The sequence below is a fragment of the Lepisosteus oculatus genome, chromosome 1, assembly GCF_040954835.1.
Source record: "Lepisosteus oculatus isolate fLepOcu1 chromosome 1, fLepOcu1.hap2, whole genome shotgun sequence".
In the NCBI taxonomy this organism is placed as follows: domain Eukaryota; kingdom Metazoa; phylum Chordata; class Actinopteri; order Semionotiformes; family Lepisosteidae; genus Lepisosteus; species Lepisosteus oculatus.
Window position 1 is genome coordinate 41,595,650 of NC_090696.1, and position 27,249 is coordinate 41,622,898.

General features: G+C 36.1%; 2 protein-coding genes across 2 annotated transcripts in view; one reads left to right on the forward strand and one right to left on the reverse strand.

Annotated features, from left to right (window-relative positions):
- Positions 1–947: 947 nt before the first annotated feature.
- Positions 948–23,512, reverse strand: trmt44 (tRNA methyltransferase 44 homolog). Its single transcript, XM_006629682.3, has 11 exons — positions 23,085–23,512; positions 21,617–21,734; positions 19,890–20,109; positions 18,593–18,661; positions 17,491–17,598; positions 15,889–15,960; positions 14,629–14,735; positions 14,010–14,193; positions 12,564–12,972; positions 3,478–3,594; positions 948–1,380 (listed from the first exon to the last, which is right to left on the reverse strand). The coding sequence occupies exons 1-11, from the start codon at positions 23,491–23,493 to the stop codon at positions 1,142–1,144; spliced, it is 2,052 nt and encodes a 683-aa protein (XP_006629745.2). The 5' UTR covers positions 23,494–23,512; the 3' UTR covers positions 948–1,141.
- A 15-nt stretch (positions 23,513–23,527) lies between these two features.
- acox3 (acyl-CoA oxidase 3, pristanoyl) overlaps positions 23,528–27,249 on the forward strand; it is a 43,068-nt gene continuing 39,346 nt past the window's right edge. Inside the window, exons 1-4 of the mRNA XM_015344930.2 lie at positions 23,528–23,819; positions 25,189–25,375; positions 25,792–26,025; positions 26,724–26,798. Coding sequence (XP_015200416.1) covers positions 25,211–25,375; positions 25,792–26,025; positions 26,724–26,798 — 474 coding nt within the window. The 5' untranslated portion in view covers positions 23,528–23,819; positions 25,189–25,210. The remainder of the gene's footprint in view (positions 23,820–25,188; positions 25,376–25,791; positions 26,026–26,723; positions 26,799–27,249) is intronic.

Below are 27,249 nucleotides of genomic sequence, written 5' to 3' on the forward strand. Positions count from 1 at the left end.
TATACAGAAACTGAGTTAAATACATCAAAATTTATTAAACAAAAAAAATCACAGCCACAGAAACCGAGGGACCAAAAAATGATTTTTTGTGTAACAATCAGAGCTTCTTCTACTGTTCCCCATAGTAAAGCCAATCTAATTCAATTTATAAACATATACTCACTTAGGGCTGGGCATCATCTCCAATATAAATATATAAACTGACACACCCAATATGACAGACGATTAAGAAAAACACATTTATGATGGTGAATCCACATTGCTAAAATTGGTGAATCCAATATTGCTAAAATCCTGAAAAGTAGATGTAAATATCCACCAAAAAAAAGTTTGCCATTTTAAGGTCTACAGGTATACCAAAATGACTTGTATTTCAACTGGACATGAAAAAACTTGGTATTCAGATTGACAAGAGCATCAGTGGTTTTCATATTTTAAAATATTGCAATAATTGGACACAATCTATGCTGGACTGGGTAAGACAGCCCAGATTAAAAAAAAAAGTTTTACAATTTTCAATGAAAACATCGCAATTACCCTATTTTACCCTATTTTGCTGGCATTGCAATCCAAATAAAACAAGCAGTAAAACTAGTGTCAAGACTGAACTAATAAACTGTGGTATGTAGCTATCAGCAGATCTAAGACCCTCTTGGCTTGAGTCAAATATTTTAGAAGCAACTAAGCCTGCAGCTAGCTGCTGCTGCAATGCTACACTTTGGTATTTTATGGCAGGGTCTCATCAATTAGGAGTATATTTCACCTGACATTACAACTTAGAACAATGGAAGTACTGTATGTCAATAATCATGTATTTTGAACAGAAATCAAGTTACATTAGGTATTAAGTGAATATAATGAAAACAAATATTCCTAGCTTTTAACTTTTAGTATGTGTGCTTTTAAATCCATTTTTTGGCAACACATTGGAATAACAGGACAAAATAGAAAAAAAAATATTTCAAAACATGTTTTGTTCAATTTTAAAATCAGTGAGTCGTTAAATGGTTTTTGGCTTAATCACTGCCATAGACCACACACAACTGACTACCAAGGGAGAAGAATGTTCTCCGACCAAGGCAAGTAGAAAGTAACAATCAACTAAAATCGAACCATGTCCAGCAGGTAGTCAAGAGGACATTCACATTTGCTGTTGGTGCTGCTTGTTCTTTTGGCGCTTGCTCTGGAATGAGCAGCGCCGGAGGTCTTCCGGTCCGTGGGCAAACGCACAAGACTCGGGGGGCAAGGGGCAACCCTGTGGGTGGTTGACGTGGAACCAGCACAATCGTGTCTTGAGCAGCTCTGAGGACGTCTTCCGCTTGCTCGTCCTGCCTCCTGTCTCCATTCGCCAGTCACGGATCCCAACTCTTCCCCCTTCAACTGCACCATGGTGAAAAATACCATTAAAAATGCTGGCTCATATTAAATCATTGCAGCTTCATAATGTATATATACAGTATGAAAATTATATTATAGTCAAGAGAATATCAAAGAACTAAGCTTCTAGAATCTAATATAATGTGAAATGCATATTTTAACTGCTTTTGAGCAGACCTCGTTTTCATGGTAAATATACAATTTTTGCATTCAAAATGCAATATCTTTAGAAACTTCTCAATAATTATTTAAAATAATTTAAAATAAGACAGTCAAACGTCTTTAAAAACTTGGAATAATTAAAGGAGTTAAGTTTTTGACATTTAGTGAGCTGAAGATGTGCAAGCAGTGTAATTATAACAAAGCAAAGCATGCAGATCTGCAAATCTGTGTTAAAACGTAAAGCTAATTAAAATCAGGCATGTGCATCTCTGGAAGTGACAATGCACCTTATGTGAAATTATCTCAAATATTTTCTTAATCTTAAATAGTTGTTATAAAACATAACATTAATATAAATGTGCATAAACTCCTGAAAAATCTGTGTTAAAAATGATCCAACCACACTGAAACCTGTTGACACTGAATATACTTGTACAGTGATAATGGTGATTTTAAGATAAATAGAAAATTCATAGGTTTAGAGTCAAACTAAATATGATTAAGTGCTACGAGAACAATGAGCAGACATGATAATGTCCTTTACTGGCATGAAATGAAGGCAACATTTGTGCAAAAGCAGAGCAAATTAAAGCAAGCATTAATTTGATCTGCTTTCTCAAAGTGTTAGCGAAAAGCACTAACTTTTACTTCTATAGTTGCTCATCCAGGCCTTGCTCTGCCTAGGTGAAGCCATTTTCTGCTGAACTGCTCACGTGACCACATTTCTTTAATTTAACCATCTTTAAACCTTTTCTCTGTAAATGATATTCAAGTATAACCCATAAATAAAAAAAACCTTGTCATAATAAAGGAGTAACATTTATAAATTGGTTGATTTTGAGTTGGGCATGAAATGCACCCCCACCATTTACTTTACATTTCTGAATAACACAGTTTCACCTAACATGAAATACCTGTACACTGTATGAGCACTGCTTTGACTATGAATTAATGAAGGTTTTCTGTATAACTTTTAAAGGGCTCACTGTTTTACCCCCATCCCTATTAATGACTAACATTTATTCTCACGTTTTTCCTATACATCTGTACTTTGCAATTATTGGTCATAATGGTGCAGTTAGAGCTGCTGTCTCTCAGCTGCAGGGTTCTGGGTATGATTCTGGCCTCAGGCATCTGTGAACTGTTTTCCAGGAGCTCCAGCTTCCTTCCAAAGAGACATGATGGATAGGTTTGATTGACGGTTCTAAATTGTCAGTTTCCCAATGGCCCTGTGATGGACTGACAATCTCTCAGTCCTGCTTTGTGCCCATATGCTCCCAGATTAGAGTCCATTTTGCCATAATCATCCACACAGGTACTAAGAGGTAGTCTCCAGCTATCTTAGAACCCCAGACAATGACAAAGGGTTCATACAGCATTCCTCCTTGATGATTTCCAGATTATGAGAATAGGCGATGCTTCTTGCTGTTACTAATTACCATACCAAACAGCTGTTGAAAGCTTAGCACACAGAGCTCTGGCCATGCAAAGCATATCCAAAGCAACATACATTTGTACCTATTTAGACAGCTGGGCATTTTACTGGGGCACTCTGGTTAAAAGACCATGTTCAAGCATAAAAGAGCAGTGCCCCACCTAGGATCTGGTCTCACAGCTTGCCACTTCTGGCAAACGTAAAGAGGACAACCTACCATTCCTTCAGATTAACAGTGGGAAGAGTAGAAGGCTTCAAATTCTAACAACCATTCAATGTGGAGAGACTGGATAGACAAGATATAGACAGGAAGGCTGAGTTCAAAGCAACACAGCCTCAATCCTGTCTTCAAGGAGAAACATACTTTGGCGTCTGACAACACCCATAACTCCCCAATCTGCTCGACAGATGTTAATGCCAGCAGAAAAACAGCGTAAGAATGGGACCCACCACTCTCCAGCATGGACCATTATTGTTACTGTAGCAAAAAAAGAATTCCATACCTTTGAACACCTGATGATTGTTTTTTAGAAGGGTCTGTAGGCCTCCACATTCATTTTTCAGATTTTGGAGTGTTTCTTTGTCCAAAAGCTCTGCTGTTTCTCTTAGGGTCAGACTTCCTAGGAAAGTACAAAAGTAACTACCTTGAAGACACTTGTAGTTTCATTTCAGCACAAAACTCCAATAAAGTATATTTTCTCATCTTTAATCCCCACATAAGGTTTAATGATCATAAAGAGCAATTAACTCTTATGCTGTTGAATGTGTCATAAAGATTACACTTTCAGCTTGTTACAAATGAAAAGTAAACAAAGCAGCACTTACAAAAGAAAAATGTATTTCATAATCTAAGCTAATATTATTATTAATAATATTATTATACTATCTACATTCTACAATTGTGTCATTTTTTATAAAGTTTTTATAATTTAAATTGTTATCAGTCTAAATTCTAAACTATTGTGGGGCAAAGCATGGATAAAAATGGCAGCTTAAAACTTACATACAGGAATGTACAGGAGTTAAAACACTTTGTATTTCACAAAACAGTCAGTTGAAGAACTATGAAAGAACTATGGAAAAGTGATCGCACTCTTTTTTAGCAATTCTAGATTAATCATTTTCATTTTTATCACACTCTCATTTCTCATACACATACTGAAACTATCTGTTAAATTCTTAATGTAGAAAACTGTATTATTAATCATTCCTCATCATGTGAATCGTGTCCCTTAACAATGTAACCACCAGTTTTTGAAATGACTGTTTTTTCAGTATCTCCAGGAAACAATTCAATGTTTAACACAAGAAATCTTTGGAACAATACTGAATAAAAAAAAAACTTTCCATAACTTAAAGAATTTTGATAAATAGTTAAAGTGAAAATAACCTACAGAAAATCATGAAAATGCTCTTCAAGTGATTAAATCCCAAAAATATTTTTAGAGGGACAAAGTGCAAGGAAATGCTGGTTGGTGATAAGTAAAAGAGACTGAAGACAGAGTCATTAAAGTAGAATTAATTATTAAGCTTTTCATAAAACAGCTGGTGTTCATACCATTAATATATCAGTTAATATGATATGAAATCAATTATATCCTATCAACAAACAATGTAAAGGCTTGAGAATATGTGAGGGTACAGACTGAAATTGACATTTTGATATTTTGATATGCTAACCATACGCAACAGGATTTATACCTTACTTGTAACAAAATTTTAAAAATAAATAAACCATCCTCTAATCATGATTTATTTACAAAGTTCGTATTTAATGGCAAAAAACCCCAAAAGTACTCTTTGTAATTTGCGACTTGGCACGTAGGTAGAAAAAGTGATTTAATCAAAGACTAAATCAGGTTAAAGACAATTGAGGGACTTAATTTGTGGCCATTATACAAGGGTGGATTGGGATCCCAGTAAGAATGGTGAGAATGGCAATGTATTCATCATGTGACTTGGTTTATTTGTAAGAAGGTTAGTGTGTATTTGTGAATCACTTATATTTTGTTATTTTTCTCTCAGAGGAGTAGAAAAAATAAAATTGGGACTGCTTATTTCAAATCAAAAGATATACTACATTAAAATCATTGTTGCAAGGCTATAATTGGTAGAATTTGCCAGAAAATATTCACAAAATTATTGGAGCTTCACCAGAGAGTTTCTTAGTTTCTACCCTAAGAAAGTCTGATTATAATTGCCAGGTTTTGGTCATAGTACCATAGCAACGATGTAACCCTCAGGCAGTGGTTAAGAAAACTATTTTTTTTACCAACTCTAGTGCCACCAGTTAATGAGAATTTAAGAGTGACATATTAAAGTACAGTAGAAGACGTAGTCAAAAGAAAAGTCAATAGCAACAAAAGGTATTACATTTTATATTTTTAAAAGAAAGGTTTGGAAACAGTGAAAGAGAAGCTTGTTAGCCCTGCTGATAGCCTGGGGGTAAATCATACACTTAATGAACCCTAACAAAAATGTATGTTGCTTGGATGCAATATTTAAATATATATAGATTCAAGACAAAACAACACTAGCAACTCTTGTCTGAACTTAGTTAATTCAGCTGGTTGCATATGAATGAAGATAAGTTATAACACTGTACTTAGTTTATTTATTACAGCTTCCTTACTTAGGAAGTTGTAATGGGTAGATTCTAGTATTATGTCAGCCGAGTTATAATCCGTTTCAATTCTCGGAATGTACTGTGACCACAGCTCAGATCCGCCAGGGAAAACTTTGCTGTGTTATCAAAACCGTTGAGGCTGTCCACCCACAAACCATCAGGTTTAAGCAGCAGTGAAGCTTTATAATTGAAGGTGACAGAACAGGGAACAGCACATCCTCTGATAGTATCCACACAAATCCCTTTCCATCACAAACTCAGATGATCAGACCTTTTAAAAACATTCAATCTTGATGAACTAGTGATGAACCTGATGAACTAGTTTGTGTGTGCTTTGAATGGGTTTTTTACATCTTTACTATATGCTTGTTCCTATAGATTTTTAAAATATTAAATACATTGATATGAAGACCATAGTCTTAGCAGGAATTTCCTTTTTGGTATTAGATTTCCATAAAGAAAAACAGCTGCTATATTTAAATAAACCTACCAAGCGTCAGCTATGATTACAGCAATTTTTGTTTTATCTCTATGAAAACAGCATACCTACTATACAAACACAGAAACTGTTACATTTTAATAGTTAACATTAAATCACTATATATATATATGTGTAGCTTCCAATTACAAAATATCCTAAGTACTTTGCAAAGTCAGAATTCCTTAAAATAAACCTATACTGATGCATATTGAAAATATTATAGTTTTACTTCAACATTAAGTATCATATTTCAAATCACTCACGTCAAGAGATATTTGATTACTTTACTCTTAAATTAAATTAAATATAATTTTATATGTAACTTTTTTCCCTGAAGATATAAATCATGGAATTTATCAAAAAGAGTAAGAGGGTTTTCTGTTTTATTTATTTACAGTATATGCCGACACATACAGTATGTTTGTAAAGCTTTTTAGGACACTTTTTTTTCCATATTCTGCAGCATGGCTCCCAGCAACTGAATTATATTATATTGTTACAGCTTTATGACTTTCCCTAGGATTTTTTCAGTTGTAGCCTTTATTTACATAATCGTAAGAAAATCACAGCAAGTTGTAGAGAGTCCCAGCGCGCGCCCGTTACCATCAGTTGTGTAGTGTGACACCCCCAGCGACTCAGTCATAGCGCTCTTAACACCCCTTACGACTCTCTGCGACTGGCTACGACAAAATCAAACTGGTTTGACTTTCTCGTAGCGAGTGGCAAGTTGTAGGGGTGGGCTCTTGTATCTGCGACAGTCAACAGCCAATGAGCGCTCAACCAGACGTACAATGCATACAATGTGGCCATAAGGAAGGAAGGAAAGCGAGTATTTTGGACTATGCAACTGGTGGAGAGGCTCGTTGAACTTTGGAGCCAGCACAGATGTCTGTTCAATTTTTCATGTTTGTTGTTAGTTTACTTTAGTGCTCCTCCCCTTAATCCGGTGTCCTCCACGTTGATTGGTTGCCAAAATGAGTCGACCTTGGGGTACTTTCACGGCGCAATACGAGCTGATGAAAAGGTGTGAGGGAGTCATCTAGTCACCCCCTGCAATTCCTAGTCGTATAATTTGACACCCTCTAGGACAGAAAAGGGAGCGAGATTCAGCAACTGCAGTCGTTAAATTTGACATAAGTTGTGTGGAGTCATGGACACCAGCCTTTATGTGACTGAGAAGTGTCTCTTAGATTTTAGATAAAGTCTGTGACACTTGCAACAATAAACAGTTCTACTTCAAAGCAGAGAGGATGTTTGCTGAAGTCTGAGGGGCCCCTTGAGCAGAAACAATTGTAAAGTTTACCTTAGTATACCTAGGTGGATTAATGATTGTCAAGAAGTAGTACAGAAACACATAGTAGATCACATTAAGAGCACAGGAGAGGAAGAATAGGAAGAAACACCAAAAGGGGGTGGGGGTGGGGGGGTTGCAGAAGGAGAAGAGGGAGGAAGAAACAAGGGAAGCAAAGAGTCCCTTGTAAAGTCCGGAGGAGCTAGGACTTGAAGCTTGCGCCAGGCAAGAGCCCCTACTTCATGATTATCCAAACCAAACCTGAATGGAGCTAAGTATTTGAACCTAGTTAGAGAGAGCTTGCTATTCTGTGTTTTAAGGAACTTGGGTTTCCTGGGTAAACGATACCTCAGAAATGTCTTTCCTGCTTAGGGTGCATTTTTATGGATAGGAATATAGGCTCCCATTTATTTTCTGGCATCCGGGGTGCAGAGAGAGAGATTTAACTGCAGTTGCATTGTATTTAGTTAGAAGGCAGCTCATCTCTTGTGTGGCCTCTGTAGGCATATTAAGAGTTTAGTGCTTAGTAGCGATCCAGGGTTTTCTGGGTGACCAGGATCTTAGGCCTCTGAAACGGCCTTGTTTGTAAGTACTTGTGTGTTGTATGTTTAGTTGTGTGTAGAGTAGTTTGTGTCTTGTAATTATAATAAATATTTGTTCAACCAAGTGTGCCTGGTTTATTACACCTCTCAACAAAGCTGTGCCAGAGAACACAAAATTTACAAGCCTCTAATTATACCAGGCACTTGGGTATATTGGGAGAAATAATTTACAAGTTCGAGGTTATGAATAATTATTTTACTTATTGACTAAACTGCTTAGTCAAATCTTGATTTTCATATAGTTACGTAACCCCCCATTTGTAACAAATCAATTATATTAATTAATTAGATCAAAATTGTTATGTTATTATATAATATTAATTCAATCGAAAACCATTACCCTTGTAGGGGCAGAAGTAAAAGTATTAAAGGCATTTAATTATACAGTATATAAATCTCAAGGGTCTGACAGAATTTTACTTATGGTACCAATGGTACTCGATAAGATGTTATTCATCAACCATTAACAAAATACTTCAAATGGCTAACATCAATACCTCTAATGGCATACAAACACATTCTGTTATATGTAAGATTATGAAAGCAATAATTTCAACTAACTTAAGAATAAAACAGGGAGCTATTTCAGTGTACACTGGCAAGAACGGAACAAGTAAACTTTAATTTTATAATGAAAAATAGAAACAGTTGTGCAACATTTCAGCTGTATTTTTTTCGGGTGCAACTGTGAAATAGAGGAGTATACGATCAGTATGGCTTCAGGATTCTGAGCCATTTAGAAACAAAATTAAAAAGATCAATCTTTTTCTAACTAGAGAGTTCTTTGACCAAGAAAAAACTGTATGTCAAACAGAGCCTATGACATGGTATATCATGAATTGGAAACAGAACAGATAGAAGCAGGGTATTCAAATTGTGATGATAGAAATAGTTGAGTACCCCATGAATCTGAAATAGTACCACTACTCCTCCTAATTTACATCAATTATTTGGATTCTAGTACACTCTTTAAACTAGTTAAGCATATGAAGGACTGGCAAGTACTACAGAAATTGCAAATTGCAAAGAAAATTCCTGAAGACTAAGACAAAATTCAAGACCAGGCAAAAACGTGGCAGATTACATCTACTGTATACACCTTGAAGAAGTGATATAAAAAAGTTGTATGTCTTGACATCATTATGGCAATTATGTCACAAAAACAAATTAAAATATTGTAAATCCTCAAACACACCGACATAGTCAACCCATTGACTATGACTATTTGTACTTCTCTAGAATCTAGAATTCGACATGAAATGGAAGACCAATACAGAAACTATGGAATAGTTTATTTAAACGGAGAGCAGGAGACCCTTTTTTTTCCACGATTGTGGGCGGTTAGAACAAGCTACCCAGTTATGTTGACCAAAGTGTAATCCTGACATCTTTTAAAAAACCCACTGGATGAGAGTCTTGGATTTATTAGATACTAGCAACCAAAAGGGCTAGATGGGTCAAATGGATTTCTCACGTTTGTACACTTACTGTACTTTTCTTAAGCTTGGTGCTGCCTAGCTAAAGATTGTCCACTGAACAACGAAGAAGCCAGTAAACAATTCTATAGTTTGCGCTTCATGGTGTGGGTATGTACAGTACAGTATATCATACGCTGGTCTGGGTAGCTGCTGTGCTCTATGAAGTGACCCCAAACGTAGCCTAGCACACAAACATTTCTGAAGAAGAATGTAGCCTTTCTATGCCAATAGCAATCAGTATTTGATTTTCTTCAAATTAGGATTAAAAGTCTAGAAGAGATCCTAAAATCATATACAGTATCTACTAGCAAGCAAACTAGCTAGAATGGCCAAATGATGACCTCTCATTTGTAACCTTTCTTATGTTTTAAACCTTCCATATTTAAATGGAAATCATTATTAGGACTTCTCATATCCATCTTGTGTAATATAGTCCAAAATAAAATATGATTCTATATTTTATAGAAGCTATATGTAAAATGTAGTAATGAAAGTAAATTTTTTATCTAACATTAAAGAGTACCAATGCATTGTTCATTATTAACAACACTGGAAGTATAATAATAATAATAATAATAATAATAATAATAATAATAATAATTCATGTATATTTATGTGTATTTCACAAAAGGAAATAAGTGATTTAATAGGATTCATCAATTAAGTCCCTGTTGACAGGTTCATAATAATTACCCAAACAATAGGATTAAGCAGTGCATATGTTTTATAGAATTCATTGCAGAGAAGGGAATTTTTACCGGAGTGTTAGTAGTACTATATGTAGATAGTCCTAACAAAGACATCCTTATTAGTTTTGAAATGCCGATTTTCCTATTTTTGCCATGTATTAATGAACAACATTCTAGAAAGCACTATGAAACTAGTAGGAACAAGACCTAAATCAGACATTACAGTGCATTGCACTGGATTCATTAAAATATTTAGAAAATATTGAGAGATTATTTAAACACCAATTAAAGAAAAATAATTAGATTTCAATATTGTCTTCTCTGGAGTACAGGACGAGTTTGTAGCCTACTGGTGTTATGCGAACTTGGTTAAGGACTTATAAACTACCATTACAACATCACGTCATGGTCTTTTTTCCCATTACAGTATCACAAGTCAGGTATTTCTGGCGATATTCTTTAATTTTGACCAGTATTTTCTGAGTTGTGGTGAAGATTTTGATAGCCAAAGTAGAAACTAAAACAGGTATAAGCTTGCCCCGATGATATAGCCATAATTACAACTCAATGTATCTGAAATAAGACTAAGCTCACAAGGTTCATAAATTTAAGATCCACAACAGCAATCTAGGTGTGTTGAGACCTATCATCTCTTTATATTCTCAAATTAGGCTTAAAAGGTGCACACAGTCACTATATATTGTGGGATTCTATTGTGGGCAATAGCACAGCAAGAGCCATATTGCAGATCTGTGAAACTGAATATCGCTGTTATCTCAAACACTGCACTACCTCTTAGCTGTAAAGATTATAACCCTTATTTTGCACTCAGCTTTTTCCATCTTTGAAACAACCAAGTATATCTCTCTATGTACATGAAAGTGAATAAAAGAAATTACAATAAGAGGCATAAAACGTTTTGTCACTATAGTACAGTCTATGAGATAAGAACATTTACTTCTACAGGTCCATACCTCATACTAGAAGACATCTCTTACTGGAAGACTCCTGTAACCTCAAAAATGTACTCTTATTTTTTTTTAAGTAAGATTAATGAAGTACGGTCTCTTCTTACCAGACAGGAGTATTTATCTTTCCTACTTGGGTGTAGGACACAAAGGTCCATACACCAAAAAGCTCTTAAAGGAAGTGCCTCCAAAATGAATAGCTCCAGATGTGCATGCGGTAGCCGTACAACCATGCAGACTCATCAAAACTGATTATTTCTCTCTCCCACATGATTTCTTCTCCCTCTGCATGCATGCATAAATGCCTTCATTTTATTTAAATAGACATACTGCACCCAGGGATCATAAACATCATTGTCTGTAGAATTTATAACATTGGTGTCCATGTTTCCACCATTTCATCATATTATTTATTCACTCAAAACTCTCTTTCGGTATGAATTATAATTGTGCATTTTATATTTCAAAGGAACTTTAATCCAACTATAACTTTATAACAAGTATGATATAAATACTGGCAGGTGAGACAAATTAGTGCGGCATCCATACTGAGCAAGGGTCGCGGTGAGAATGGATGCAAGGCAGGATATACCCTGAATGGGATGACAGGGCACACACACAATCACACAATGACAAGCTTGTACAGGGGACACCTTAAAAAACACTAATCCGATTAACCAAGATGGTGTGTTTTTGATCTGTAGGAGGAAACTGAAGAAGCCAGTGAAAAAGCATGCAAACCTGAGGAGCATGCAAACTCCACACATAACCTAACCTAGCATGAACTGAGACAGAGACCACGTGACAAAGCCATGTCTCATACACTAATTGTTACATGTACACAAATAACCACCCAAAAAGGACTTATGAAATAGTGCAAGTAATGTCCCTATTTGAGCAGAAATGTTTTCAATTTTCTGAGTATATTGAATTTAAAATTCAATTTTGAATTTGCTTTTTACATGCGCAATTACTAATACATTATTACTCATAACAAAAAATATATATTTCCAGCACCAGCAACTACTTGCATTATACCACTGTTACATTTAAAACAGCATACTGTATATAATACACCACTGCAACTAAAAAACACAATGTCAGAAATCAGAAATGAGAATTCCTCATTTTTTTCACTGGAGGTACATCTGAAATTAAATCAGTGAAATTGCCCTTCACATTCCTTTGAGAACAGAGCCTTGAAGGACTCTTTTCAATAAAAGTTCAGGTGCTCAACATGACAGGACTACGTTTAAAAATCTTTTGGAATTACACTCTGAAAATGAAAAAACAATGGAAGGTTGAATTGTTCTGGTGAAATTATAGTTCTTTTCAAAGAAAAACATAATACAAATATTTTGATGTCATTTTTGCCCAACTAAGAGGCCTAAAGCACAGAAGGAATTTTTAACACTCACATTCGGTTTGCTTTGCTTGCAAGAACAAGAACTTACCTCCACTGTTCCATGTATTATTATTACATCTTTGCCCATCTTCTGTTTTCAAACCTAGCAATGCGTTTGCCACTTGAAGCACAACTTTGTCAATTAATTCACGAGGAAGATGAGCACAGTTTCTAACACATTCAATCTTCTCTCTAGGCTGGAATCCAGCTGCCCAGTTCCCAGTGGCACAAACTTGCTTGTCAGTGTCATGGTTAATTTCTTTTGCAACATCATCCATATGGGTAGTGACATTAAGGCAATCAACAGTGGCCTGTAGGTGAGTAGTTTCTCCAGCACTTTTTCCATGGTTAGCCATTGCTTGGCAGGCCAGTCTTTTCTTAATATACTGGGTTCTTTGATCATCCACCAGGGCTTCTTGTGAACAGTCATAGTTTCTAGTCTTTCCGATAAGACACACCTAATGAAAAATTAAGGGACAGAAAAACTTTTAATTCAATGTGTGCTTAAAACAGTTAGTGTTAACAGGAATCTTAATAGGAACAAGTAAAGGATTATTCCATGCTGAAAAGAGAAGAAAAGAAACACAACGTTTCGACTGTGGAGCCTTCTTTCGGTGTCAAACCCAAAGAAGGCTCCACAGTTGCAACGTTGTGTTTCTCTTCTTCTCTTTTCAGCATGGAATAATCCTTTACTTGTTCCTTTGCAGCCTACGCATGCTGACGCAGCTACCTACTTGAAACACTTATCTTAACGCCTGGGATGTTTTGCAGGCATTTGAAACTTAATATAGCACAGAGTCTCTTTTAAAGTTAAGTGAATGACGCAAAGACCTAAGAGGGTGAAGTTAAACTTACTCATATTACCCCGCTGTGAAAGTATTAACTATAAGGTCTACTTTTGTGACACATTTTGCAGCTGTAACAAGTACTAAAATGAACACTCATGACCAACTCTTTGCAAAGGAGTACTATACAGGTCTGTGAGAATGCTACATTCTTAAGTTAAACATTTATATACATTGCAATATATTTTTATGCAGATATGTTTATTAAATATTTTCTAGGTCATACGTTTTCCCTCTCTGTGATAAATTCTGAGTGGGGCCTCTCTGTCGTGAATTCTAGATATCTAATAAACTCATGAAGATTTTTTAAATGAGGAGGACATAATAAGCACATTTCACAATGGCAGGTGCTTAGCAATTACAGTCTCATTACACTTTCCATCATCTACAATAAATCGATTAATAAATCATCCACTTCTTGCCTAAACCAGCCGTACATCTTGTTCTTCAAACAGTGACTGATAATCATCGAATTCATTTTAACAAATGAGCAACATATGATTATCAAGAGAATGCATCATCAGGGCTAAGGTGAAATAAAGAGACACACAGGCTATTATGTCACAAAGCAATAGACATCAAAGACAAGTAGCTTTTTTTACACTCCTCGTGAAACTCGATCTATATACCACATCAACGTTCTTATTCACCCGCTTTGTTGAAGGGATTCTGAGACAGTCTTCTTCCACTGTAAATCCACACACACGGCTCACTTCAGCTATAAAATCAATATATTCTTTGTACTGGGACTTTTCACTATGCTGCCGGCTGTACTTCCCGTAGAAATCAAAGAAGCAGCAGGGTAGAACAAAGTACCGACAGAAATAGGAGGACCTAAAGTTGAAGACATTTAAATGAAGGATTAAGAAATACACTTGTTTTACTTTGCACTGCATCTAAGCAAGGCTAACATTTTTTGTAAATAATGATCTTTGTCTCATTGAAAAAGTCAAAAGCACCATATGTTAATAAATATCCATGAATGAGTCATTCAAAATACACTTCTTCAACATTCATGGTGAACAGAAATAATAAACAAAAAACATATACAAAACAGAACCAGTAAATAACAGAAAAAAGGGAAATGCAGACTGATTTTACAGTATATTGTATATCCTTGGGTTGCCACGTTTTGTCATTAAAGCCTTAAGAATAAAACTCTATAGCACCACCTGGTGCCGGAAAGATGTTTAATAAATAGAACAAGTAAAAAAAGTCAATCAAATGCTCAGCTGGCTCTATAAAACTACTCATCATCTGATTACATGCCTGGCAGCCATTACAGGTATCCATGGTGTTAGCTCATCAGAGTGGTTTCCGATCAACCAGTCCGCTTCTTGGAATAAGAAGCTATCACTTGGGGTGATTGCACATTCCTTTAAAAGAGAGAACATGAAAACATGATGTACAGTATTAGAGTATGAGCACAAACAGCACTATTGTCGTTGTACCACACCTGTTACATGGGTGAACTGGCAAGCATTATTCACCACTTAATTCTTTTTTCACTTTTCAGATCTTATTGGAAGAAAACAGGCCTTTGAAAATTGAAAAGCATTAGGTATTGCTGAAAATCTATGAATTTCAAAACTACATTCTCACAGATTAATATGCAGATGTTTTGTAATTATGGAACTTTTTTTTTTTACAAAACACCAAAGCACCGTAAAAACAAAATCATCAATCTATCTGGTCCATTGAACAACACTGCAAACACGAACTGTGTATTGTACTATTACTATTACGTAAAGAAGTGAAAACATTTTTTAGTTAGCATCCTTTTACTAATAATATTTTTCATTAACATAATGGCTTGTAATATAAATGTAAACCAACAACCACTTTAAAACAATTTGATAAGAATTGACAAACTATACTTCAGTGCTGGTATAGAAGGCAGGTTTAAAAAAATCCACCCCCCTTCATACATACAGTACACGCACTCCCTTGTGAGGATGGGGCATACACATAAAAGGCTTTTCTTCAACTTTTCTAATAGTGAATAAAGAAATTGCAACTGTGCAAATGAAATAATATGCTCTCAGGAATCTGCATATATTTTATTGTAACATGCAGACCATCAGACAGGGTTCCCAGAACGAGCAGTTACTACTTTTCCAAGCAGTCTGGATTTCTAGCAATGTGCTAATGAGCACGTCTGGAGTGCTAGTGATCTGGGTCAGCTCCCGAGCCCCAGACCTACCCACATCCTGTCATGCATCCACCCTGTGACAAAGATACATGAGGCCAATGTTTCTTTGGAGATCACAAAGGCTCAAGTCTCCACACATTGCAGACCACTGCGGGATTCATTAAATAATGCATGTCCATGAATGTTCTACAACCCATTTACAATCCTGCTGATAAGCCAGAGAGAAATATGCATAATGACCTTTTTTCCCATCTAAGTGTACAGATCTGTAAATGGATACACAGTACACTAGAACTATAAGTCTTTCAGACATTAGGATTAAGACCTAAATTAAAAAAAATAAACTCTAATATCTACTTAGATTCCACTTCCTTTACCTCAAGATGGGTTTGGGGGCCATACATGTCCCAGATCTTTCTTTTCCTCACATCAATACCCCTTCCAGGATGCTGTGAAATACATCAAATTTAAGTTTGGCTAGAATGTAAGTGCAATATTAGCATGTTCTGTGTTAAGTAAACCAGAGATCTATGCCCTTTGAACTTCTTTCCTCAATATTTGTCACAACTGAATGTAAAGTAATACAATGTTACGGTACGATGTTTAAGTCATCTGGGCTCAGGTCAAATAAAGATCGTATCTAATAAATTTCAGTCAAACTAGTTGACACATATACAGTCATCTCCAGAATTATTCAATCCCAGATGAAATGGGAACAAAATACCTCACAGAAATGTGTACAGATTGGATAATATACCGTTTTGTTTTGTTTGTTTGTTTGTTTGTTTTTTTTTGGGGGGGGAGTCATACTGTTATTTTAATAGAATCACAGATAAAAAAAGTTATTTTTGTCATACTTAAGTTCAGAAAACATGAGGGTCATATTTATTCACATCCCTGTAGCTACTACTTTTAGTGTGCCATTAGGTTCTGGTGCTTCCGAGAGGGTGTGTTGACTGCTACTCCCTTAGGGTCCCATGTGTGCTCTAGGTTAGGAACCACCTCTATTCAATTGGACTGTGGACTGGACATTGACATGGCATATTTTGTGTGTTGTTCTTTGCCAATTTAGATGTTTGCTGTGAATCGCTGTCATGGAATATCCAATTGTGGCCAAGCCTGAGCTTCTCAACATGAGCTTCATGTTTAAAAATTCATTAAACTCATGAGTATGTGAAGAAAAGCTCAATTTTGCATTTCATCTGACCATAAGACCGTAGATCCAATTGTCATTCAGATGTTATTTGGGAAATCTGAGTTACTCCTTTTTATGGTTTTCTCTTAGAAGATGTGTCTTCCATACAAACTGTCCCATGAATGTTATTTTCATGCAGGCAATATGGAATGACACCTTCTATACTTTGCATCCTCCAAAAAGTTATTTTGTATGGTAAAATCTCCAACTGCTCCTTTTGGATTTACAGTTACTTACCAAACCAAGTGTCCCCCAGCCCAAGGCCACACACCTGGTCCCTCATCCAGACAGGATTGCCTATATAACAGCAGCCTCAAATGATTTAACACTAGACACTACAGTACTTGCACCCTTATATAGACAGGACTGCCATTATAGCATTATAGCAAAGTGTTTTAGTAATGGACTACATTACATTTTGTTTTTTTTAGTTTATTATTTTATACCCACCTCCCAGCTTGTGAATGGAATTCAATTACGGCAATTGTATAGCATGAATTTGGACTATACAATGCCGTTATGATCATGGTAAGATTTTTTAAATTGATTTAAGCAAGTCACATTATCCAACCCATTACACAGTCTGTAAGGTGTTTTTTATCTATTGTATGTTGTGTACAAATAAATAAGGAGGGAACTGTAGTTATGTTATGCACAGTATTTGATGAAAAAGTGTTTATGAACATGGAACAGTTTTAGGATTTCTGAAATGCAATGAGTTACTAGTAGTATTATAAAATATAAATTCTGCTATTAGCTCTCGAGCTAGACATGTGTTACATACTCCTTCATTGCTTAATATGTGAACTAAAAGTCCATTTCCACAACCCAGGTCTACAAAGGACTGTTTTTCCATTATGCCCTTTTCTGTACGTTCCTCTTCCCACAACACCTAAACAACATAAGAGAAAAGACAATAATATAAGATCATCAGTTGGACACGGCAGTATATTTTGCACTTAAGACCTTTGTATTTAAAACAGATACAAGTAGCAAGGGATGCCTTATTTAAGAAAACAACGTGCATTGAAAACATCTGCTCATGCCGAGATATTTAAATTTCACTGGAGAGATACATTCAATTTATCAACAGTTATGGAAACTCTTTTCACTTTACTTGACAGGACATATCTCCAAGTTGGTTCTATTCCCAACGCATCCATCCATTTTGTAACCACTATATAATCCAGGGTCACAAGATTGCCAAAGCCTGTCCCAGAAAGCAACAGGCAGTAGGTGGCATTCACCCTGGACAGGACGCCAGTCCATCACAGGACACACACAGACACAGAAGTGCACAGACTCACACCTGGGCCAGTTTTTCCAGAAGCAAATTAACCTACCAGTATGTTTCTGGACTTTTGGAAAGAAACCAGAGGACTCAGAGAGAGATAAACTCTACACAGATAGCAGCCCAGTAACTGAACCCAGGGCCCCAGTGCTGCAAGGAAGCAATCCTAACCACTGTACCAACATGCTGCCCTTCCAATACATTATTAATATAACTAAATTTAAAACAAAGCAATTAAAAGGAAACCTTCTCTTAGACACTTTCCTCCCCTGTTTACTGCAGGGCCACTTTCAGGTTTGTAATCTGTCGTGGGCAGAGGGTGTTGAGGCTCTGTACATATGTGTGTCTGTATTTAGAATTATTCACACACTTGGATAAAATAATCTACTTTGATTTAAATTAAAACTATCACAACGGCACAATCCTATCTTGCATACAGTATAAAGCTGCTTTTTAAAGTATAAAGATATGAGATCGCTGATGTCACCCTCATTTCCACTACGCCTTAAAATCAGAAGCATTTTCTAAGTTAAAATCCCCCCCATAATGGCTTCGATCACATGAAACTAAAAAATACAGAAAAACTAACACATACCAATAAATATGTCGCAATGGCAACATCCTCGTAAACAAATTTTTCTGGATCTGTGACTTCAGGCCAAACCTAATACAGAGCATTAAAAAAATAGATAATAAATTAAAATGTATGTTAGTGAATCAGGTATTTTACCATACCACAATACAGCATTTGAAGGGTTATATTAAATGAATACAGTGTCCTGGTAAAGTGCCGTTAACTACTTATAGAAGAACTTGATGACTAACATTTAACTGTTTCATTAATCGCAGTAGTTTAAGTTTAAAATCCAACCATCCGTTTTCTAACACAGGGGCTTGGGGGAGCCAGCGCATGTCCCAGAAAACAACAAGTGCAAGGCCAAATACAGCCAAGCAGAACATCAGTCCATCGCAGGGCATGAAGTTAATAATATCCTATGTTTTATTAACTATTGTTTAACAGAGAAGAAATTTCTTTGTATAGATGTAAACTGAAAAGTACACTTGATTGGTTCTTATATGCCGTGCAAGGACACAGTTTACACTAAAAAAAAACATTATAGTTACTGGAAAGGACTACAAAGGTGTCTGGGGCAACAGTTAAACATTAGGCTAGTGTCAACACTCTAGTTGTGGGGAATCATCTGATTAATCTTGGTTAATTATGTTCTTTGTAAATGATTAAGAGTCCTCAACAGTTGAGGAACGGAGGATAAAAACAGGCAGTTAGGGAGACAGAGAGAAGGACACGAGAAGGAAGCACAGCAAGACAAAGGGAAAAGGAGAAGAGAAAGTGCCAAGTGGAAGGTCGTTGTTCTGATCAGTCATTAAGACCAGATTCGAGTGGAGAATATAAACTTTGCTAAAAGAGCTTTCCAGTTTTCCATTGTGTTGTTTTTCAGGAAACTTGGATTTCCTGTATAGAGAATACCTAGGATAAAAATGGCCTCATCTGGTTATTGGATGCATTTTTTGAAAAGGGAGATAGGTTTCCCATTGACTTTTTAGTTTCTGGATTTACATAGATTTGCTTATTTATAGTGTAACCTGTATTTGTATGTTTACGTTGTGTCATTATTAATACAGATTTGCTTAACACAGTGTTTCCAATTTATTACTGTTTTCACCAAAGCTGCACCAAAGAACAAAGAACACAAGCAACTTTAATACCAACTGAACAGACTTTGTAACCCCCTATTGGTAACAAAAATAATAATAGTTGTTAAATAATATAGTACAGCACTGCTAAGTATTCACTAGAGTGTCTTTATCCCTGGTGAGGAATATGAACAAAAAAATGTAAAAAGTTAACAATCCATTTAGTATGCACTTACTTTGACCATTGCCTTGTACTTTTCCTTTAGCTGCTGATATAAGATACTGTACTTTTCCACGGGAATAAGAGAAAGGGTGCTTTTAAATTCACTCTTGCTCTTCTCAGTGCACCACTTCACTAATTTTGGTAGCAGCTCACTGCTGAGCCATGAAAGTTTGGGGTATACCACCCCGTCAGAGTCCCAGTTCTCTGAGCTGAAGGTGGAGATGGAAATGGACCTACAAAATAAGACCAGAGGCATGGATGACAACATCATGCAAATGATATTATGTAAGAAATCATACTGAGGACATATGGAGAAAGATGTGTTGTACATGTATCCTCTGGCGGACCACACCATTGAACGAGGCGTTACAGTACTTCAATTCCTCCACTTAGGCAGCAGTTCTACCATCACCTGAAGAGAGCAATCTTACCTGCAGGTGAACCATGGCATCAAAATTGGAGGTGCTGTTTCCCATCTTCATGCTAAGTAGCTAAATGAATGAGTGCAGATTAAAGATCACATTCGGAAACCTCACAGAAGGTTTCTGAATGCTGTTTTTTTGTTTGTTTAAAAAATAATAAAGTAAAATATGTGCGTTTTTTTTTCACAAGAAATTTGATTTCATTAGTTAGGATTTGGTGAGGACTAGGTGAAAGTCAAATACGTGTTAATATGTAAAACTACAGAATCATAAGAGGGTGTACTTTCTTTTAAGTGTATAGTCATGTCACACTACAAGCCTGGAAAATCCCAAACTGGATATGCTCCATTTCTTCAGGGTGAATCATTAACCTGCATCTACTTAGGAACTTTTACTCTGCCAGGTTAGTCTGCAGGTTCAAAAATGCAATTAAATGAGGTTCCAGTAAATTTTAAGGTGTCATTACAAGATCACAACCTCGCGGTGGCACCACTGAAAGCATGCTCTTTGACTTGTTATTCCAGACCTTACCCTACACAGTGTAAATCTAGAGATAAAGTAATCAAACAGAATGCTTCTTTTCTGCTTGGGTTTGCATAAAATAACCTAAAATGAATAGTAAAAGCAAAAGAAGTTAAATAGATGGAACTGGATCACCTGAAAATGTTGTTGTGTTACATATCCAATTGTATGACGGTGGAAGACCTAATTATCATTTTATTCAAATTCACTCACACCAAATGACAGAAAGGTCGTCTGTGACACCTGAAGGCACATGTTCTGTAATTACCTGTCTGCAGTGGCAAAGCTTATTAGTTCAGTTGCACCAAATTACTTTGACACACCACACAATGAGTTGAATTGCCTTCTTTTATCAATTAAATGAAGGGAGAAATCAAGGAGAAGAGATTGTACAAATACAGAGTAGAACATAATCAGGACACCAGAATTAACACCTTTACTCTTTCAAAATGTGCTTTGGGATCCTTGCAGACCAAAAAGTTAAGACCTTGTTTAAATGTCTTATCTGAAAGACAGCACCTCCTACAGCACAATGTCCCCTGTCACCGGAATGGGGCAATGATTTTAAAATTCTGGTCCAGGGGAAACCTAGTGATCTATCAATACCTCTTACAGCTGTAAACTGGTTTTCATTGGATGTCTCCCATTCTAGTACCAATCAGCCCAACCTTGCTTTGCTTCTGAGTTGAGTATTTCAGCACTAAAGCTACTTTACAAGAGTGTGTATCAATAAAAATGTTTATCTAGCACACAAAAAAATGAGTACAGTATAAGTACCTGAATTCAAACTACTCACCATTCTTCATCATTATCTGGTCGGAGCTGTATCTGATAAATATTGCCCTTTTTAAGAACCATGAATCCTTGAACGCTTTCAGCTACTGGCAGAAATGTCACCCGCATGCTAAAGAGATCTGTAAAGATTCAGTATTATGATCAAGATGACAACAGAAAAATGTATATAAACCATAGCATATTTGTGGAAAAATTATTACCAGACTTCATGTAGTACTTTTATCATCTAATGAGCTCCTTGAACCATTTCATAAAGGGCTTAGACAAAGATACAGCACTGAAACAGCTCCTCTTATTGTAATGTGATAATGGCTTCAGACTCTGGGTCTGCTATATCCTATAACCCCAGTATGCATTTGATACTGTTAATCCCAGCATCCCACTGGATTACAAGGAAAAGATTTGGCAGCCAGAAGCCAATGATGAAAACTCTTTCGAATCCGATGTAGTTCCACTTCCCCAGGGGTTTTCCCAGGGTTCTAGGCTGGGACCTTTACTTTTTATTATTTCCATATGGTTTCTTGATCGGATTATTTGCCATCAAGGACTTGAGTACCACAACTACGCTGCTGATACACAAATTTAAAACAAATACTGGTATAATTTCTGGAAATTACAGGTGTATACTTGAGATTGACATATAGACGTAATAGAACATTTGTAAACTAAACTCATAAACTCCCATTGCAAAGTTCCAGATTTCAATGTAGTTTTTGACCTTGCTGAAATCAAACCTTTGTTTATTAGAGATTTAGTTGCTCCTTTTGGAAGACGTGTTCTTCAAAAAGGTATCTTTCTTCCAGCATAAACCCCACTCTGCCTATCTGAAACTGAAATGGTGACAGATGCCTCTATTATATCAAGATTAGACTACTCTCACACCTTACTATTGTATCTTGTAAAATACAAAATAGGCTAGTTTGGCCCTGAATTCAGTAGCCTTAAATAAAAGACCTCACGTCAGGACATGAATGTCATCCCATGTAAATTGTACTCACTCCCTGTGAAAATTAAGAGTGGATTTTAAAGTTTTCCTGTTTGCCTATAGAGGCACGGAATGTTCTATCTCAAATTATTGTAAGGATTTACGTTGTTTTGATTGTGACGGATTTATTCAGCTAAGAACTTGGTTTCTCATACGGGACGATAGCGCTAGAGCCAAATGTATAGATTCATTGCACAGTCCATTACATGTACTTTCTATGTATGGTGTACTTTGTCCTTTGATTAAATTTTAGCTTCTCCTGCCCTACTGTGCATTTAGTTTCTTTAATTTGTTTGTATTATTATTTATGTATTGGTACGGACCCCTACTAACTGAAACTGAAACTCTGTTTAAATGGCAAAGACAGTGAGTGGGCGCAGTATTTGAACTTTTGAGTATTGAGTATTTGAGTTAAAGATGCTAAACGCCTTTCTCTTTCTTTCAAATATACAGTGAAAAAAAAAGATTTCATGGCTGGTCTTACCTTTCACTACAAATTCTTTATGATAGCGAGTCCCATCAATACTGACTTTAGGAATTACCGATCTTGTTGTAAAACTCCACTGTTCTCTTTTTCCAGTACGGTATTGGGAGATCCCTTCAACACCGTTCCTTAGATAGCAGAATACATCGTTTAGTTCTTTAATGTCAGTATTCCAAAATCCTGATAAAGTATCTTCTATCTCTGCATCTTCGCAATCCTTACTCTCTTCTTCTTTGGCTCCACTCAGTCTTTTATTTACTACATGAGGTTTCTTTATCCAAACATCCACAGCCGACCAAAAACCACCGGGCAGAGACCCACATGAGTCTTTAAATTTTAATTCTGAAAGTTTGGACATTTTAATTTGCGTCCATCCATTCACATTGTTGATGCGAGAAACCAAGCGCATAGTGATGACGACATGCACAAACACCGGTTCGTCCTTAACTTAAGTCGTCACTCGTCGATTATATTAATTTTATTTTACCAGTAATGTTTTTGTTACACAGCTATATATTTCAAGATTCCTCTTGAATCACGCTCGAAACATTAAATTAACAGCTTTCATTATGTGTTGTCATTATCACTCTTATAACACTGTATGAAGAAGCTGTGTGTGACAAAGGGTAAAAAGTTAGGGCAGCAAGCTCTGGGGTAAAAGGACTATCGCACCGAGAAAGCGACAAACAGGACGATTCTTTGACGAGCAACTGTGTCGTTGTTTGTAACAGAAAGGTAAGACAAACAGAGGCGGTGTTTTGATGTTAAAAACGTTTTACTGAGACATACAGTATAATGAATTGATACACATGTTGTCTTTATTTTTAAATGCCGTGAATCGATATAAGATAAGATCACTTTCTTGCATTAGCAATTCGTCTTTTTGCATACCTCAGCTTGATCTCCATGAGACACGCAGGCAGAGAGAAGCTTGGGGTGAGAGCGAAAGGTCAGCTATTGTACAGCGCCCCTGGAGCAGTTGGGGTGAAGGGCCTTGCTCAGGGGCTCAACGGAGTAGGATTCCTATGCCAGCCGCGGGATTTGAACCGGCAACCTTCCAGGCAGAGGCGCAGATCCACATATATATATATTGTATATACAGTATACGACTCTTTTCAAGAACAGAAAACTTTAAAACTGCCAAATACATATTGTGCAAATATCTCTCCATTTCATGTAGCTGTTGATAAGAGCTGTTAGCGGGGTTATTGGGAGTTGAGTCGGGCAGTTTTTCTTCGCGTCAGGTGGTTTTACTTAAGACATTTACTGTATATTTAAGCTATTCTCTTGAATTTCAGTGCAGCTAAAACACTGAAAGTTTTTTCTCCACTGATGTGTGTTACACACACTGCAACTCTACAGGTCCCGAAAACAATGTCAGTCGAGCTACTAAGAAGTTGGAAAAGACAATATGTTGATTCTGCTTATTTTTGAAGTTCTGCTGCAGATCTGGGAAACGTGTCTGTTCCACAACGTGTATTATTATGTAGTGCTATAGTTCACTATTATTACTTTCAGTTTTCAAATGTTTTTAACTGATTTATGAACGTTTTCAGAATTCTAGATTTAGGTCAGTAGGTCAGTAGGTCCCGACCTGTTCCTGGAGGGAAACAATCTGCTGATCAATTGTTCTGATTAAGTGCCTTAATTGATCTATTAGTTTGTTTGGACGATGTCACTATAATACCTCTAACTAGTTGATAAACTGATGATGAACCGTCAAAGTATGATTTGAGTAAGACTGTATCATAGATCCACAAAGATAGTTCTCCCCTCTGTTTTGGTCCAACTCGTTATACAGTACTTCATGCAATGCAACAGAACAACGGGCAGTTCGGACACTCAGCTTTTGATAGCAGTAACAAACCTGTTTGACCTTGTAGGAACTATGAGCAAATTCACACCAGATAGAAAAGTGAAATCAATTAGACTGTGGTTAAGTACAGTACTCAGCAGTATCAAAAACTAGAAAATGCAGCTTTTCTCCTGGACCAGGATTAGGAACTGCTGGTTCCTGATATAATTGTCAACAATGTGATTTAATTATGTCATATAATTACGTTGTGTAAGAAATTAATTTGTGATAAAAATTTCTCCTTTTCAGGAATTGAAGTATCATTAGAAACATGAGTGTACAAAATAACACAGGGATCGGGATTACCCAGCATGGTGCAGGGTACGATCTATCTGATCTTCCCAGTGGGCCATTGGATACTTATCGAAAAAAGGCCTCTTTTGATTGGAAAGAAATGGTTGTGTATCTTGACGGTGAAGAAATATTAGCTTTCAAGGTATGGATTTGTTTGACGTTCAAAATTCATTGACATTCATTGCTAAATGATTGCTATTATTTTTGATGTTTTAAGTAAATGGGCAGGTTGAATACCACATACATAATCCAATTTAAGATTCAGTCTTTGAATTTGTCCTTGTTAAGAGACGTACATCATAGAATCAATTTTACAAATTAATATTGTTTTTGGTCTTCCATACTCTTCTGCATGTAGCATGTCCACTTTTTCTTTGACTGCTTTAAAGTCATGCTGTTTGAGGCATTGAATTTCAGCCATCAGGACAGTTCATGAAGGCTCCTTATTATAGGACTTCTTTTCACCTTAGTTCTGTTTTAACAAAAACTTTATGTATTGATCATCAATGAATATAATCCATTTACAGTAGTATATGGTATTTTTAATTCTTTTCACAGCAAAAGGTTTTCAGGGCTCTGGAAAATGACCCTTTGTTTGCCCGTCAGCCTGGTGAAGATCTGTCTTTGGAGAGGCAGCGTGAAATGACTTTCTTCCGCTGTAAACAGCTTTTTAAATATGACTTTCTCACAGCCCAGGAAGTCATGGAGAACCCACTGAAGACAATTGCTCTCAATGACTGTTTAGGCATGTATGACTGGTCTCTGTCCTCCAAATATTTTCTCAATAAAGGGGTGAGTCTCAGCTTACATTGATAATGAGCAAAGTTAGAACAATGGGAAGTTTTGCATTTCTATAAAAGTGCACCCCAAATCATCATAGACCCTCACAGCATTAATGTCGGCATATGTACTCTAATATGGGTAGAACACAGCCTATAAACTTTACGCTTATCCGTACTAAGAAACTTGAACCGCATTTGAAAGATATGTATTCTTTAACAATCTGTGGTGTGTTCTTTCATATGGGAATGCTTTTTGCTTCTACAAAGGTCACATGTATGTTATGCTCATGTGCCTGTGACCCTTGAAACATTGTATCTAGATAAGCTGATACAATATTTCTATCAGCCAGGTTTTTCACTGGTTTCTAGAATTTCCTTACTAAACAAATATCTTTTTTTCTATAGCATTTTCTCCACTATCCTCTACCTTGCCCTATACATTAGTCAAGTTAAAGCTATTTACTGTTTTTGAACTCTATTCAGCTTCACACAATAATTTGTAACAATTTTACAATTCTCGCTATAGTGACATATTAAAGACAGTAATATAGGAATGGAACTAATAATGAACGTTTTCATCAGATTTTCAGTTCACGCCATTTTAATTTCATATGCACAAAAAGTGATTATTATAGAAGCATTACAACATTCATAAAATTGCGCATTAGGACAGCTAAGTGCGGAATACAAAACATGTTTATGTTTCAGATGTTCGGTGCAACAGTAGCCAATTCTGGATCAAAGAGACATGAGCCGTTTGTGAAAGATATAGAGGATATGACGGTAAGATAACTAGATTTGCATTTTACTCCGTTTAATACGATCATTATTGCGTTCATGAACTGTGATTTTTAAAGGCATGAGCTCCCATCATAGTGAAAATGTGAACCTTTTATTTGTGTCTTTTTATTCATTATTGTAATGCCACGCATATCAAAGGTCATTGCTTATTTGCTTTCTGCTGTGCACATATTGCCCCTTGATCTAGGTGCAGTTCTTATCAGTTCATCCCCAAACAACTAATTTTAATGAAATAACAGTTAAATTTCACGAAGTTAAAATATTCTTTATTACCTTGTTTTCCATACTTGTTACGTGTACTGTCTTACGTGTCACTTGCATACTAGAATTTATTTTTTCCAGTTGGGTGATGTCATGCTTTCACATATAAATTCCTCATATAAAGATATGCAGAATAAGGGATAACATGAGTTTATTTTCTTCTTTTATAGAT